Below are 17,073 nucleotides of genomic sequence, written 5' to 3' on the forward strand. Positions count from 1 at the left end.
CCATAGACACAGAGCATCTCATAGACCCTCTGAACTCTCCACATGTGGATATATATTTAGCCATGTGTGCTGTACAGTCACAGAATGGGACAGTCTGGGCACATGCACACTGGCAGAATAATGGGCATTTCATCTGGCCAAAGGGGCTGAGGGGAGGGCCTCTGAGGGATGGGGTCTGTGGCTAGTGCTTCTCCAATATCCTCCTGTCTGGGGTTGGGATTTGGAAGAGCTCACTCCCCAGTGGGCCCATCCTTGTCCCAGAAAGCACAGAGGAGCCTCAGAAATTCTGGCTTAGTCAGGTCTGAATCTCCACATCTCCCATCTCACCCAATCCCAGGGGCAGCCCAAAAGACCACATCATGGTCCTGTGATGGAGGCTAGCTGTCAGGGATTACAGTATGAACCATAGATAGGAGATCAGATGGAGAACTCACATATGCCACTAAGTCTGGAGAGGTGGGGTTGGGTGTAACATGTGGGTCTGGTCTTGGATGGCTTGAAGTCCCCAAAGTATCACTGAGCAGCTAGCAAGTTGGTTATCCCTTAAGTCTAGCCATTGCAATAGCAAACACAGATTTGAAAACATTAAGAAAAATAAACAAAGCCCACACTCTTTTTAAAATAGGCACATTGAGGATTTTTAAGGCAAGCCAATTTCCTGATTTTATAGCAACTATTTAACAATGATATCAAAATATCAATTCAGATCAGAAAGTAATTACGATAAGAACATTGACTGAGGCTTGGCATTTATAACATCAACATACTGACCTTCATGTTACAATGCTGAAAAACCAAAACGATTAGACTATAGATCATTTGTGGAACTAGCTAACCTGCTATAGCTCCCTAATAAATCACAGTTGCCTGACAAAACCCAGCAGTTCTGAGTTTCCTATCAGGTGTACTACTACCTTTGCTTTTGAGGTCCAGGATGGATATCAGGTTGTCTTGAGATGACTGTAGGTTCCTCTAGGTCCTCATTTATCCTGAGATACCCTCCAGTGTTCCTCAGAAGAAGTCTCCCCAGGGTCTGGGTCAGTAACCTCTTATTGCTACCTGGAAATGCCAAGTTCTAACTTGGACATCAACCTGCTTCTTTGTTACCACTAATGAGATACCACCACAAGTATGCATTCAACACCCAATCCTGGCAGCAGGTGTGATTATGTATAGCACTGGAAGATGAAACTTACAATTCATGACTGTAAAGATACTTCTGCAATGCGATTGGCTAAGCATTCCCTGAGTCCTCCTAGGGCAACATACCAAAGAGCCATAAAAGCACCACAGCTCCCATATACAGCCTGCCCTGATCTCCCGGCTGTCCACACAATCAATATTGTCAGATACTGGTTTGTGAACAGGACATAAGTGAAGTAAGATTTTGGTGCAAGGAATCTCATATCACCTCAGACCTCTGCTTCTCTTGAGCTGCTTCTAACACCTCTCATTGTGTGTAGCTGCATCAGCTGGGAGCCTGGGAAGCTTCCTGTGCAGGCATGTCCTAGAGCTAATAATCAGTTCAGAGGCCTGATCTGGACCTCCATGATCCCACAGATTTTGGCAGAAGTGGTAGCAAAAAGGAGACCAATTTAGACACAGCACTGGGGAAGACAGATCCCAGCACCCTGATGAGGATGCAAATTGCTCCCTCCCTAGTTACCTGATCAACCATTTGATGAGCAACTTCATTCCTCAGTTGATCTGCACTGGTAGGGTGTGGGTGGGTGTGCTTCCCGTTAGAACGTGAGTGTGTTCAGAATGGCCACACCCACTAGTGGCAAGTGGCCCAGTTAGCCATGGGCAAGTGTGAAACTCTAGCTAAAATAAAAAAGTTAGCCACCTCTGCCATGCAGGAGAGAGAAACCTTTTAGCTTGATGCCTCTCCCAACTTTAAGTGCCCTCTTGTACTTTCTCTTCTCCCATCTCCTAAACAGCCAAATAATATTCATAATTGCAAATATGAAATATATGAAAATAGGCTTTATATTGCCTCATTGTTTTCAAATGACAGGGGGCAGGGTTTGTCAAATGCTCAGATCGGATCCTCAGAAATGTGCTGGTCACCTTACTGTGAAGCCAGGAGAATTGGGAATGGCCAAATTTTTCTCTCCCTCTCTCACAATGCTAGAACTTGGGCGTCATCCAAGGAAGCATAATAGTAGGAGATTCAGGACAAACAAAAGGAAGTACTTCTTCACACAAGGTATATTTGTAACGGAAGGTGTGGTGATAGCCACTAACGTAAAGGTAAAGGTACCCCTGACCGTTAGGTCCAGTCACAGATGACTCTGGGGTTGCGGCGCTCATCTCACTTTATTGGCTGAGGGAGTCGGCATACAGCTTCCGCATCATGTGGCCAGCATGACTAAGCCGCTTCTGGCAAACCAGAGCAGCACATGGAAACGCCATTTACTTTCCTGCCGGAGCAGTACCTATTTATCTACTTGCACTGAGTGCTTTCGAACTGCTAGGTTGGCAGGAGCAGGAACCAAGCAACAGGAGCTCACCCCGTCACGGGGATTTGAACCATCGACCTTCTGACTGCCAAGTCCTAGGCTCTGTGGTTTAACCCACAGCACCACCCGCGTCCCTAACTTCGATGGCTTTAAAAATTAGATTGGGCAAATTCATAGAGGACAAGGTTATCAATAGCTACTAGCTATGATGGTGAAATATTAGCTCCAGTGTGCCTCTGAATATCATTGGTTAAGAAACATTACACTCATGTCCTGCTTGTGGGCTTCTGAGAGGCCTCTGGTTGGCCACTAGGAGAAACATAGTGCTAGACAAGATAGCTCTTTGGTTTGATCTGGTATGGCTCTTTTTAAGTTCTTAATATGTCACTAAGCAATCTATAAGAAACTGTGGGCTACCAAGTCATACAAGAGGCTTCTGTTGATTCTCTTAAGACCAGGCAGCTTGTCTGAAGGGTACAAGTAATGCCCTACAACACCCTTCCTGTCCAAAAGCAAAGTCAGGTGAGTCAGTATCCTTGGGCAAGCAACGAAAGGAGACATGTTCTCATCCCCCAGAGGAGTTCCAAGGGAGTGGAAGGCCAATTTGTCTCCAGTGGTAGCTTGGTCAGCCACAACACCCTTTGATATGGAGGTGTTAGGCTAACTACAGCACCCACCTCTTGACCATATTTACATCTACACATCACAGCAGTAAAAGTATATAAACACTACAGATGTACATGCATGCAGGTCTGTCTCCCTCTAAATAAATATTGGCAAGCTGTAAAAATAATAATGCATTGTACACATGTGTACACTGCCAGACTAATATTCCTTGTCTGGATGGCTTCAACATATATATTCCAGGGATGGGGTAGGGGAGTCACACAACCGCACAGGCAAGACCATCAGTGGAGCAGCTCACAAGCATTTGGAAAAATAGAGGTACAAATAGAGGAACCCACAAATGGCCCAGTCTCCTGCTATTGAGGACATCTATGGAGGACAGCACACTACAGATAGGCCTAATTCACTGACAGCTTGACAGTACCTCTTTAATATGGAGAGCATCTTCTTTGCAGTGTTTCTTTCAACCCACAGAGGTACATATAAAGTCTCAGGAGGTAGATACAAATGAACACAGATGGGGAAATGGAATGACAAAAAGCAGGGTAGAACAACATGGAGGGGTCCTTGTTTCAAACACTAGAAAGAAGTCCAGTTTCCTGTTATGCCTTGATTCAGACCTTGTCCTATTTCATGGAAGAGCTATGAAAATCAAACACGAGCACAGAACTCACTTATGACAGCAAATGTGGACAAATAACTTTTTCCAAACAGTGCAATTAACTTCAACAGATATGCCTGCCACCAATTGATAAAATAAACCAATATTATATTTGTTTTGCTTCAAAACTATTTCTAAAGACCTGTATCCATTTCCCCCTAGGGCAGGCAATAGACAATGAACCTGAAATTATTGAAGTCATATTTGCTAGATCTTTACACTTTGGCAATTTGGTCCTTTCCAGCCAAGTTCACCCAGACACATCCCTCCACAGTTCCACTAGCCTTCAACCAACCTTCTGCTTCAAAATGTGCTCACTGGTTTTCCTGCTGCAGGAATCCAAAGCTGTACCATTACATTAAGATAAAGAACACAAGCAGCATCATTACAAACACAGAGAAGGTGGCAGCAAGTAGCTATTACTGGCAGAAAGATCAGTGCAAAGTGGTATTAAATGTTGTATGGCTCTGATTTGTCACATGCCATGGATACCTCTTTACAAATTAATCCACCCCAGGCAGAACTTGGCACATTCTGCCCCTCCCACCAGATCCAAATTCTATACATAATTTAGACATCTGGGTTTTTACCTAGACATTTTGGTAAAATTGCAAAAAGGTGAGGAGAGTTATAATCAATGACAAGGAAAGCAAAGGAAGAACTAATAGAAGGGTGCTCTACCTATCTCTCTCTCTCTCTCCCTTTTGACAGCTGCTGGAAGTCATACTCAAGGACCCCTTTGATTTCTGAGCCTTACAGAAAACACTGACTGCTCATTTTCATACTACCCCCTGAAGCATAGCCCGTATGTCACACTGCAGAGAACACAAATAAGATCTGTCCCTGGATGCTTACACACAAGAGATCAGGATCTTCTTGTTCCTCTTGGCTGCATTTTTTTTTCTGATCTGGAATAAGATTGTCAGCTTATTCTAATCCCAGAAAGGCCAGCTATTGCTTATTGGAGTGGGGGAATATGTACAGGCCTGCAATCTAATCCACTATGCTTTTTTCCTTTATCTAACAACAAGAAAGTCAACACACTTTCATGCTCTGGTATTGAGAGGTAAGGAGGGAGATTTAAGAGTTCATCAGCTGTCCTTGCATCAGAGAGAATGTTTGTGCCTTAAGAGTAGGAGGACTGGATTCTATTCATGGTATGCCTTGGAAAGAAAGGAACAAGGCCTTTCCTGGCCAGCACTAGCAGCTGGGGCATGGCCAGAAGCCCTCAAATATTAAATGACGTAAGTGCTGAACACATGGGGAATAGCCACTGCCCCAGCTCCAGAATTGGCCAGCCCGCACATCCTCCACCCTGCAAGGAACACAAGCAGAGTACCCCATTCAGATGCTCACTATGGTGATTCACTCCACATTTCAAGAATGGATCCCATAGAAAGGAACCCAGGTTTGGCAGAAGTACACCCCAGGACAGCAGCCAACAGTGGCCTTGCTGCTTCTGCCACTGGGGTTTGTTCTCAAGCTTGTGGTCTGGCCTCTATTTCAGGGGCTGCTGTGCCCAGTCTGGTTTCAGCAGCATGCAGCCCAGCTGACTCACAAGCCAGGGTAAACGGTCTGTGGTTCCTGCTCCACGCCAACTCCCTCCTCACCTGATTATGCCTAAATCAATAAATAAATACAGCGGCTCACCCTCTGAAAGACGCCTGGATGGCAAACAAATGGGGTAGGAGAGCCATAAGAATATGCCAAGTGGGAGCATGAATACATACACAACCCCGTACATAACTAGCTTGGGCAACTCTATACTGAGTCACTGATGCAGGTAATAATTACCCTTCCACAATATTGACAATATTATGCATTGACAGAACCTTTCTGTTCCATTTCATGAGCTCACCTGCACCTTTCCATGTCAGTCTACCTTTCACCAAGGTTGTTTTTCTAGTTGCCCTATATATAGGACCAGCTGTAGGATCTTTTCATTTGTGGAAAAAGTGTAAGCAGCGCTACGTGTGCTTTGTGCTTTTTTTAAAACAAGAAAAAAGAAAAGATGGCTTCTGCAGCCTAATAGTGCAAATTAAAATATGCTAGCTGTGTGGGACAATGACATAGGCAAGACACTGAAATCCTACTCCCTGGCCACTGGAAACCCTTAATTGCTTAATGCTCCGCTTCTGAGATTTCACCAAGTGTTGACCACACACTTCCAGGCTGGGTTGAAGTTCAGTGCCAGAGCTCTTGTTGTGAAAGCAGAAGGTCCGTTTCAATCCCTAATATCTCAAGGGAGGACTGGGAATGATTCCTGTCAGAATCCCTGGAAATTCATTCCCAGTAGATAAAACTGAGCTAGATGGACCAATTGGTACAAGGCAGCTTCCCAAGGTCTGACATGCAACAGTTTAACTACAATTTAACACACACAAGCATTTTGCTCCTTCCCTTGCGCCTGACTATGTTGTGCAGGGGAGAAACAAGGCAGATTCCAGCTTCTCAAAGTGCAAACATGAGCTCGTGGTGTCTTTCTCCTCAAACAAGCCATAAGCAGAAGCCAATGTGTATTCAATGGCTTACTGCTCACGGTTTACACATCACGACAAGCGAACTCATAGAACATGGGAAGCTGCCTTGCATTGTCAGACCACTGGGTCCATCTAGCTCAGTATTGCCTGCAAAGATAGGCAGCATCTCTCCAGGGTTTCAGATAGGGAGCCCCTCTCAGCCTTACCTGGAGATGCTGAGAGTTGAACCAGGGATCTTCTGCTTGCAAAGTGGATGCTCTACCTTTGCCCAACTCCAACCTGTTTCCTCCCCCTTGCATATTAAACCATACAGTTTAATGTTGCATGCAAAATGGGCTGGTCTTCCTGTGTTCCCACGTCTGCATGTTTTCACAGCCATAGGATCTAGAAACTTCAAAAAACAAACCAACGAACCATGATGATCAGATTAGTATCAAAGATTTTGTACTTGTGTGGGATCGCAGAACACACACAGTCCTAAATGTTAGAGCCAATTTAAAGGTGTAGAAGTAGCATGTGGTACTATGCATTTTAGACTATACTTCTTCTGAATATACTACTATTATACTACTCTAACACCTCTTTTCCTATATTGAGCTGCAGATCCTTCCTTGCATCGTTTATTCTTTTATCATCAGATTGGGCATTGCTTTCCTTTTGGTGTTGAGGTTTTTCTCAAAAGACAAAGTAGGGGTTGAGCAATTCCGCCTTCTCTCTGTCACCCAATACTGTATAATTTTTCCATCTTCTCCACGCAGAAGACCAACTATTTGCTTATTATTCTTATTTTGAACACAGCCAATGATTTTTTCAAAAATTATTTTTAACCTCTCTTGCAAGTTTGAGCTCATTCTGAGCTTAAGAAAACTTGACCTTATCCCTGCCAACTGTTGGCTACTCAAGTATATTCTTCCTTCATAGTTTCCCATTTCTTACATTTCTTATATATACTCTTCTTAAATCTCAGCTCACCTGCAAGCCCCTTATGCAGCCACACTAGTTTCTTTAGGTGCCTCCCACTTTTCTTTCTTGCTGGAATTGTCTGCATTTGTATCTTCAATAGTTCACCTTTAAGAAACTCCCATCCATCTTGGACTCTTCTCTTTGAGTATTTGTTGGGCCTTATACTCTTGGCAGAGTTTGAGTTCCAACAGATACTGGGGTAGTTGAAGTCTCTTACCACTACTATATTTCTTCTTTTTTGAATATTTGGTAATCTGCTGTAGGAAGGCATCATCCAAATCTTCAGTCTAGCTTGGAGGTCTATAGCTTACAACCTCAGTGTCACTGTTGTTTCCCTCTCCTACAATTTTTACCCATATCCTCTCAATCTGTATTCCATTTTCCAAATGGATGTCTTCACAAGTGTACACATCCTTTACATATAATGCTGCTACTCCTCCCCTCTTGTCTCCTCTATTCCTTTTGAATAGGTCATTCACCTCAATTTCTACATTCCAGTCATGATTCTCATCCTACCAAGTTTCAGTAATGCCTATTAGCTCATGTTTGCCATCCTGTACTGAAAGCTCATATTTATCTTGCTTGTTTCTCTGTTAGTATAGAGAAAACTACAGTCTACGGTCTGAATAATTTGTATCTTTCCCTCCTGTTAGGAGTTCAAAGCAGCATACAAGGGCTTTTCTCCATTTTTATTCTCACAAGGTCTCTGTGAGGAAGGTTAGTAGGATGAGAGACCGAATTTGGCCCAAAGTCACTCAGGAAGCTTTAGAGTTAAGTACCACTATTTTTGAAAGTTGCTTTCAGTTGCTTTTAAAAGTAACTAATAAGTTCAATAAATAATAATAGTTCACAAAGAAGGATGCATCGAAATATTTATTGAATTCTCAGCTTGTGGATAATTTCCTAGCAAGGATAATTTCCTAGCAAAGGTTGCTAATAACTCTTTTTTTAAGAAAAAGGGGGGTAGGTATAATCATAATTTTTAAAAGCTTCTCCCCCCCCCCTTTATCCCAAACTCACAGCCAAGTGATACAGGAGATGGCCAAGAGAAATTCTACAAGACATTTGCTTGCCAACTGTTGCAGGTGGTGCCCCTCAGCCATGGAAATTGCCATGTTTTCCCAGCAAACCCAGCTCCCATGCTTCTCTAGGCTGCAAACCACAGCCACCTTTTGCTAATGAAAACCATTCCCCAGAAGGAAGGAGGTGACAGGAACAGTAGCTTCCTCTCCCTCCCTCTGCAAATGGAGCTGGCAAACGGAGTGAAGGTCACTGCCACGGCCGTCTGTAATGCAGGAGGATCACTGCTGCCTGCCAAACAATAGCTGCTTCTCTCAAGGAGAATATTTTTAGCACCAATAAAAATGACAGTGTGGTGAGCTGGGCAACAAGCAGGCAGGTGCTAGGTGAGGCCAGGCTGAGCATTTCAGCGACCTGGGAAATCCAGGGAAGCAGGGCTTTTTCCAGAACTGTCCTACCCAGAGTTTTCTACTTATGTGCCGTCTAAGCCAGTATGAGACAGCCCCAAACTAAAAAGGAAGAACCCTCATCCTGCTGTCCCAAGTCTACTTCCCAGCACAAAATAATTTAGGCCACTCTCAGAGGAATCCCATATTGATCCTTCTAGTTCAGTATTATCTAACTCACCAGGGTTTCTGACAACAGCCTTTCCTAGCCCTACCTGAAGATACCAGGGATTGAAACGGGGGCCTTCAGCATCCAAAACATACAGGTCTATATTACTTATTATTGTTATCACCACCAACATTTCTAGGTTAGATTACTGCAACACGCTATATGTAAGGCCGCCTCTAAAATTCAGCTGGTGCAGAATTTAGTGGCCAGGTTGCTCACTTGGACAAGACAATTTGAGCATATTACACCAATCCTAACCTGACTACACTGGCTGCCAATTAGTTTCTGGGCCCAATTCAAAGTGCTGGTTTTGATCTATATAGTTCTAAATGGTGCAGGACTGCAATATTTCAAGGACTGCCTCTCCCAATATGAACCAAACCAAACCCTGCGACCATTATCTGAGGCCCTTCGTGAGAGGTCTGGAGGGTGGTAACACGAGAACAGGCCTTCTCTGCAGTGGCTCCTCATTTGTGGAAAACTCTCCCCATGGAGGCTCACCTGATGCCTTCATTACATATCTTTAGCTGCCAGGCAAAAACATTTCTCTTCAACCACGCATTCTGCTGATTAACATTCTATGGCTTTTAAAATGTGTTTGTGGGAGGGGGTTATCAGTTTGTTTTTGTTTTATTCTGTATTATGTATTCTCATTTTGTATTTTTCTGTTGTGAACCACCCTCGGATCTTCAGCTGAAGGGCGGTATACAAATGTAATAAATCATCATCATCTATCCACTATATAGTATAAAACCAACATATAAGTGTCATGGATTCCCTCAAATAACTGTAATTTGCAAAGGTGTTGAGGATGTTAGAAATCCTTAGGCTCTCTCACAAAATTATAGTTCACAGAGTCCTCTGGGAATCATTCAATCATTTTAACAGCACAGTTGTAAATGTGTGTATTCAGAAGGAAGTCCTATTGAAATCAATGGAGCTTATTTCCAAGCAAGTGGTGTTAAGATTGCAGCTGAAGTCTAAGAATTAAAAGTCATATGTACATATATATGTATATGCCACTAACATTCCTTCCACACTCTTTCTAGCCCCTACAACAAGCATGGCAGTGCCAAAGTGACTTCCCAGATCAGTTCTCCCAATTCCTCCCTCCACAATCCCCAGGAGACTTTCAAGACACTGACGTGCACCCCTTGTCTAGCCCTCTTAACCCTAATCCAGGGGAGGGAACCCCCTCCTCCTCCCTCCGTCGTGCTAACAGCAGCTTTGACCCAGTGCTTACTGATGTCAGTGGGAGGGTGCTCTTCTGCAGATGTCCACACTCCCTGCTCTATCACTCACTTAGCCTGCCCAGCTACAGAAGTGACGGACACACTGGGGAGCCGCCTGTTTGTTTATCTTCCTCTTCAGCATTGCTTATTTTGATGGCACATCCTTCTGGTCCAGCCCAGGTTGACCCATGAGCCCTCCACATCCTGTTTGCTGGAGCTAACTGCGCAGAGACGGACAAAGGTGCAGCACAAAAGTCAGGACCATGGTACACAAAAATATTCTGGGGAAATATTCTTGGGGACAGGCTATATTTGAATCAACAGCTACTTGCAAATGAGCAGCTAAGACAAATGTGGTTCCAGACCAAGGTCCAGGCTTGCTGTGCAGCTTGAGGAATTATAGGTACAATAGCTCTTTGCTGCCCAAACTTGTGTCTACCGATAAGCAGGCTGCAGCACAAAATGCCAAGAAAAAAAGCCTCCTACAGAGCAGCATAAGAAAAGTAGAATAGGGAACAGCAGCTGCCCTCACCTGGCATGAAAACCCTTAAGGACTGCACATAAGTTACATAGGTAGAGGTCTTCAGACAGTATTCATGCACTGAATAAAGATTAGCATGCATTGATGAGTATTGCCTAACCTTCCTCCATCAACACATTCTCCAATAGCCCAACAACTCATCTAAGTCTCAAAAGGAACTCCTAAAACCCTGTCTGCAAATAGCCTCAAGACATATTATTAGAATCTCTGTCAAAATAAAAAATAAAGCCACCTAGAATAGCCTCCTTTTTCTCTTCAGGACTCTTACTAGGGCCAGGAAAGAACAGGTGCTCCCTCTTTCTTTTTCATTACCTTTCATAAAAAGGAAAACACATTCATTCTTATCCATCCCTCTTCTGAAGGGAAACTGCCCTTCCAGTCTCTTGACATCTTTCATTCTATGCTCAGCACCCTCTTCAACTTGTCTTCAATTTCTCAATGCACCAGGCCCTCACCAGCTGGTCTCACCTACCAAATTGGGCACTGAACCACCAATCCTTGTTTTCTCAGCTCAGCTTTCCTCTCAGTTGTATACACTATGGGTGTGATTGTGCAATTGGGTTTCCACTTCTCTACAACTGAGTCCCTCCCTCAATAAAAGGGGGAAAAGATGGTCCAGAGGGATCAGAAGAACCCCTGCAACAGCATGTGGGGGGAGGAGAGGGAGAAATTGCTCTTTTTGGCAAGCCAAAATGTTTCCCTGATGGAATGATAGCCTTAATGTGACACTAAATTCCTCCCTTGGTATAGTAGCCCTTTATAAGCTACTAAGTTTTATACAGGGCAGACACATTGAAATTAATGGACCTAACTTAGTCATATTCATTAATTTCAGTGGGTCTACTCCAAGGAAAACTTAGCTGAAAAACACCCCACTTTTACTTTTGGAAGTGTCCTAGACAATTGTTTCACAAACTTAAGTCAATAATTTAAAGAGGTCTGCAACTTCATCCTCTGAATTTGAACAAAGGAAACTGCTTTATACTAAAAAAAAGCAGGCCATTGGTTCATTTAGCTCAGCATTGTTTACAACACTGACTGGAAATGGCTCTCCAGAGTCTCAGGCAGGGAGAGATCTTCCCCAGCCCTACTTGGGAGATTCCAGTGATGGAACCTGGGACCTTTTGCATGGAAAGCATGCATTCTACCACTGAAATATTGGAAGTAGGCTACCCCGATGTCCACTAACTACCATTATACATTCACATGAGTATAGCTGTCAGCTACACCCTAGACAGGCCTGCACAATGTATGACCCACCAAACCAAATGCTGTCCAGAAGGAAGACAGGAAAACCAGAAGCTACAAAGGTCCTGGTAGGATGCCATACATGGCTGGTGGCCTACTTTTAGTCTGGTGGGTGACTAGTTGCACAGGCCTGATTTAAAGGAAGTGGCAATGTTATCATAGAATAATGAAGTTGTATGGGATCTTAGAGATAATCCAATCCAGCCTTCTGCTCAGTGTTGGATTCTTACAGCATCTGACAGATGGCAGTACAGTTTGTGTCTTAAATATCTCCAGGGAAGGAAAGCCCATTATCTCCAGAGGCAATCTGGGTTTTTTTCCTAATATTTAGCCAAAATCTGCTTTCCTGCAATATCCACCCACTGGTTCTAGTGCTGCACTCTGGAATCCTGTCCCTATTATCATAAAACAATTACTACTTAAGCATCCATCTCTTTCAAGTGCATGCCAACAGACCTTACTCTATAACCCTCCACTCCTCAGCCTGCAGGGAATAAGAAACTTTCAGTCACGGCACGTGGCATTGGAAAGAGAGCATGAAATCACTGCAGCCGGTAAGAGTAGGAGCGTGGGAAAATTCCACAAGCCACTTCCTATGACATGAATTACAAGCTTGTACATTGTTAAGAGCGGTGAAACTCTGGGGGCTCTGATACATAATCAGCAAGCTCCTATACTGAAACCCTGACAGACAGGTGTGCATATTGCTTAGGCATAACCTCTCCTTGAGCTCAAACCAGCAGCCATGTTCTGGAACAGATAAGTAAAAAAAGGGCTGCTAAGGGACCTGCTCCAAACAGAACAAGCTCATAAACACTAACATCAGAACCCTGGTGGTTGGGTATCAGCAGATAATAATGATACACACAAAATGTAGACAATCCACAATGGGCCAAGATGGCCTAAGAGCGAGAGCCAACCACTTCAGACACCACTAAATGCATAGCACTCTATAAATGTTGACATTAGCATAGGACTTCATTTGCTGCTTATTTTAACTAGTAGATGGAAGAGGCAGAAAACCAACCAACATGGAGATAAGATGGCAAGGGGGAGGGGAGTAGTTACTGCCCAGAAGAAAAATGGCAAAATGGGAAGAATGGGGTTGGAAAGGGGTACACTCCATAAAAGCAAAAAAGAATGTTCACGATTCTCAACTCTGACTGCTGGAAAACAGTCTTAACACCTGCTTTATCAAGAATAGCAGAAAAGCTAATAAGGGTTAATGGGATTTGCTTGCATAGGGGAAATGGGAAACTTCAGTGCTAGCACTGGTGGGAAGGGCGTAAAAAAAAATTACTTGGCAGATGTACAGATGCCATCACTTTGTCCAAATTTATAGTACAAACTAAGTGCCACAGTTTGCCCCCAGAGATTATTGGGAATGGTAACTGGTGAGGTTACAGGGATTTCCAATAGAGATCCCTAGCTTCCTCTCATAAAATTACAGTCCCTGGGATTCCCTGAGACACAGTAGTCTAATAAATCAGTTTTACATTTGCAGGAGAGATATGCCCTAAATAAATTCTCACTTAGATGCCATATTAATCCAAGCTCTGTGACACAAATCACACATTATGCTAACTGCAGCTTAATCTATCACAACACAACAATGGCTCATTTACTCTGGCACTTCACAACATGACTGTACAACAGACTGGAAAGACAACATTACACAAACCTATGCTAAACTAATCATACCTGCCTACAGTTAACCAAAACCAAAGCACACCTACATGGCACAGTCATGCTCATGCATGTATAGCTGCAGTTCATGATGCCTATTAGTATAACTTTTCAGAGAGAAGAATAACCAACCAGAGGAAAGGGGAGAAGGAAACCAGTGAAGAATTGGAGAATCAAGATATCCCACTGGCAGACCACCACAACCAGAAGCTCTGAGTACATGCCACTACTGCCCACAATACTACCATTTACCAAATTAATTAGGAGAAGCAATTTCTCCTATACAATAACTTAATGAAAACATGAAGATTCTTGTACCTTAGTCTCAAATGTCTGTAGGAAAGATTCTTCATTGAAAGGTTCTGTCTTTAAACGTTCTGCAAGAGAAGTACCAACAATAGAAGAGTGAGCGGTGCTCCAATCTGGCCAGGTATACAAGCTCTCTTTATTCTGCAGATGCTACATTACCTTGGAAATAGCTATATATCACTTATTGAAAGATAACTCAAGCAATCTTATCCCATTCCCACCTGAGAACACACAAAGATTAATCAACACCCTTTTCCTGTGTCAAGTCCACAGCTAGGCACTGAGTAGTTCAACTGGTATATACCTTGGGACAACTGCATCTAACTATGTCAACAAGATGTAATATGTATGGCCTGATGCATAGTGTTAAACCCAAGAGACTGAAGTTCAAACCCCAGTTCAAACAAAGGCTCCACAAGGGAGTCTGGAAAACTTTCTCTCAGCCCACTCCTCTGCTAATAGGGACAACCTACCTCACAGGGTTGGTGTGAAGAAAAATGAAAAGGGTGAATAAGAGGACCATGCTACATAGGTAATGACTAGTAAACCTCCAAGAAGAGAGCACTTTACACCTCGCTCCCAGGAAGGGGCCTGAGGTCAGTGGTCTATCTAGGGTAACTGAGGACAAATGTAACACATCTGTGTTACATCCTATTTCCTAGCTCTGAGAACACAGAGCTCTCCCCTGTGGGGACAGAACATATCTCCGGTCCTCTGTGCCTCAGGAAATCCCTGGCCCAACTCAGCCTGTCATTTTAGACTAATATAGAAGTGGGGTATGACAAGTCACATGTATGGAGTTCAGTCTTTGTAAAAGATCCAACTGTGCAAAATACCACCTCTAGCTAAATAAATGCAAGAAAGCACAGCTGTGTGCATGTGTGCATGCACATATGTAGGAACCATGTCAAACCCCTTGTTCTTTGAGCCAATGGTGTAAGATCTAGCACTACCTGATAATTAAAAAAGGAAATTGGAATCTAAGACCAACTTTCCCTGTCCAAAATGAGGTTCAAGCAGATACCCAGAGATGGCAACTTGGCCAGGAAGGTGTAACCCTGGTAATGTATGACCTGCAGAGAGCCTTATTCTTGTCCTAGGTTTCCAAGGTAACTTGCCATTTCTTCTCCCTTATAGCACTGGATGGTCTGATTGAAGCAGTGGTTTTTGATGGACTAAAATGTCTGCTGTTAGCTGTGCTGCCAAAACTTTCAGATGCTGTTACTGGTGGCTGTTTTGTATATTTTTTATGATTTGTGTGTGGCTTTGTGTAAATGTGTTTTATTATAATGTATTTTTCCTATGCTTGGTATTCTACTCATTTGTCTGTAATGCAAGGATTACCGCTAGAGCAATGGGACATCCCCCTTCCCCTCCTGTTTTCCCCAGATCTGCTACAGAGGGTTGGGAACCCCAAGAACAGATTTTGAGGCACACAGGGGGAAGGGAGGGAAGTTCTATTGTGCAAGCAGAAATTCTTGCCCAGACAGAACTACTTCTTAGCACTGTTGAATAAAACCCCATGCTCTTATATATGTTGTACATCACTTGAATACCTTTTTGTGTAATGCGTTCAATTAATAAGAATAAGAATAATTGTGAAGGCCCATTTCACAAGTGGCAGATATCTGCAAGCTGTATAAACAATCAGTGAGAACAGTGGTTGGCATCTGCTCAAAGAGACTGTGCAAAGAACAAGCCATGCCAAATTAGAAGTTCCGATCCACGTTCCCCAGCAATTACCAAGTGGGGTGGGGGAAAAGGGACACTTAAGATGATATGACAATCAATCACACTAAATGGTTGTACAGAGGAAGAGCAGGGCAACACAAGGTCTCCTCTGCTGTCCCAGAGTACATACTAAACCTTGAACACACATCACTGGCACAACCCAATCCCTGTCTGGCTAATCTGAATCTTTCCATTCTCTGGGGTTTAACAGCCAGCAGTGGAATCCCTCCCTACCCCCAAAAGTATCTGAAACAGAACACCTGTAGGCTTATCTGCAACTTTGCAGGGGGTAAGAAGAACCAAGCCTTATGAGGAATGGTTGAAGGAGCTGTGTATGTTTATCTTGGAAAAGAGGAGACTGAGAAGAGATATGATAGCTATCTTCAAATATCTTAAGGACTGCTACATAGAAGATGGAGCAAGATTGCTTTCTCCTGCTCTGGAGGGTAGGACATGAACCAATGGCTTCAAGTTACAAGAAAGGATATTCCAACTAAACATCAAGAACTGATGGTAAGAGCTGTTTGATGGTGGAACAGACTCCCTTGGGAGGTTGTAGACTTTCCTTCATTGGAGGTTTTTTAAGCAAAGGTTGGATGCTTTAGTTGAGATTCCTGCATTATAGGGGGTTGGACTAGATGACCCTTTGTGGTCCCTTCCGATCTTTGATTCTATGATTCCAAGAGCAGGGGAGCCCCCATTTGCTCCAAATGCTTGCAGAGCTTCTACAGAGCAGAAAGAACAGCCTGACTCCACTCAAGCTCCTTTACAAGCTGGCACTGGCCCCAGCCTCCTGGGTTGCAGCCAGATGCTCAAAGGAAAGGAAAGAGCCCTTTGGCTAGCCCCCAAGCATTTCAGCTACTGGTCAGTGTCCAGCTCTTTCCACCTTCAGGGCACTGACCCCAAAGCTTCTGGTTAATAGTCTGGAGCAGCTGTGTGTGAAATCCAGGTCAGGATGGCTAATGGCCAAAGACTGCATGCTCGGTGCCAGCCATGAGGAAGGAAGGAAGGAAGGAAGGAAGAAAGCTTGTGTCCCAAAGTGGAGCAGAGTGCAGGCAGCACCCTCCCTCCTTACCTCGACTGAGAGTAGCCCCACTCTCCCGGTAGTCTTCGATCTCGGCATCCTTTCGGAGCAACAAGGATGACAGCTCCTGCACTTGACTCTGCAACACCAAGCTCATCGCCATCAGCGGCTGCACAAGGTGGTGGAACACCTGTCATAGGGCACAGAAAAGAAGGGCAAGGGTCAACAAGCAGCAATGAGAGTAAAGGGCCTGGTGCCAGCTATGGTCATTTAAACCAAGCACAGGGATGACAAAAGTGCCAATGAAGCCACACACTATCTTCCGCTCCATCCCCTTCAGAGAGGGACACTATAAGAACCAGCAAATGTATATTTGCAAATGAGAAGGAAAAGCTCTGCCATGTGTCATAAACTCTATTTGGGACACTGCCATGATCAATAATGGTCCTCAGACTACAGTAGCAGAGTTTTTTG

The 17,073-nt window shown here is 43.8% G+C and overlaps 1 protein-coding gene across 2 annotated transcripts in view; it reads right to left on the reverse strand.

The window, feature by feature from the left end:
• The window catches only part of NHEJ1 (non-homologous end joining factor 1), a 112,887-nt gene that overhangs the window by 87,100 nt on the left and 8,714 nt on the right, over positions 1–17,073 (reverse strand). For both annotated transcript variants that reach the window (XM_081201689.1, XM_081201688.1), the window contains 2 exons: positions 16,651–16,789; positions 13,854–13,912 (listed from right to left, as the gene is read on the reverse strand). In XM_081201689.1, coding sequence (XP_081057815.1) covers positions 13,854–13,912; positions 16,651–16,789 — 198 coding nt within the window. The remainder of the gene's footprint in view (positions 1–13,853; positions 13,913–16,650; positions 16,790–17,073) is intronic.

This window comes from Podarcis bocagei (genome assembly GCF_964188305.1).
Source record: "Podarcis bocagei genome assembly, chromosome: 1".
NCBI classification, from domain to species: domain Eukaryota; kingdom Metazoa; phylum Chordata; class Lepidosauria; order Squamata; family Lacertidae; genus Podarcis; species Podarcis bocagei.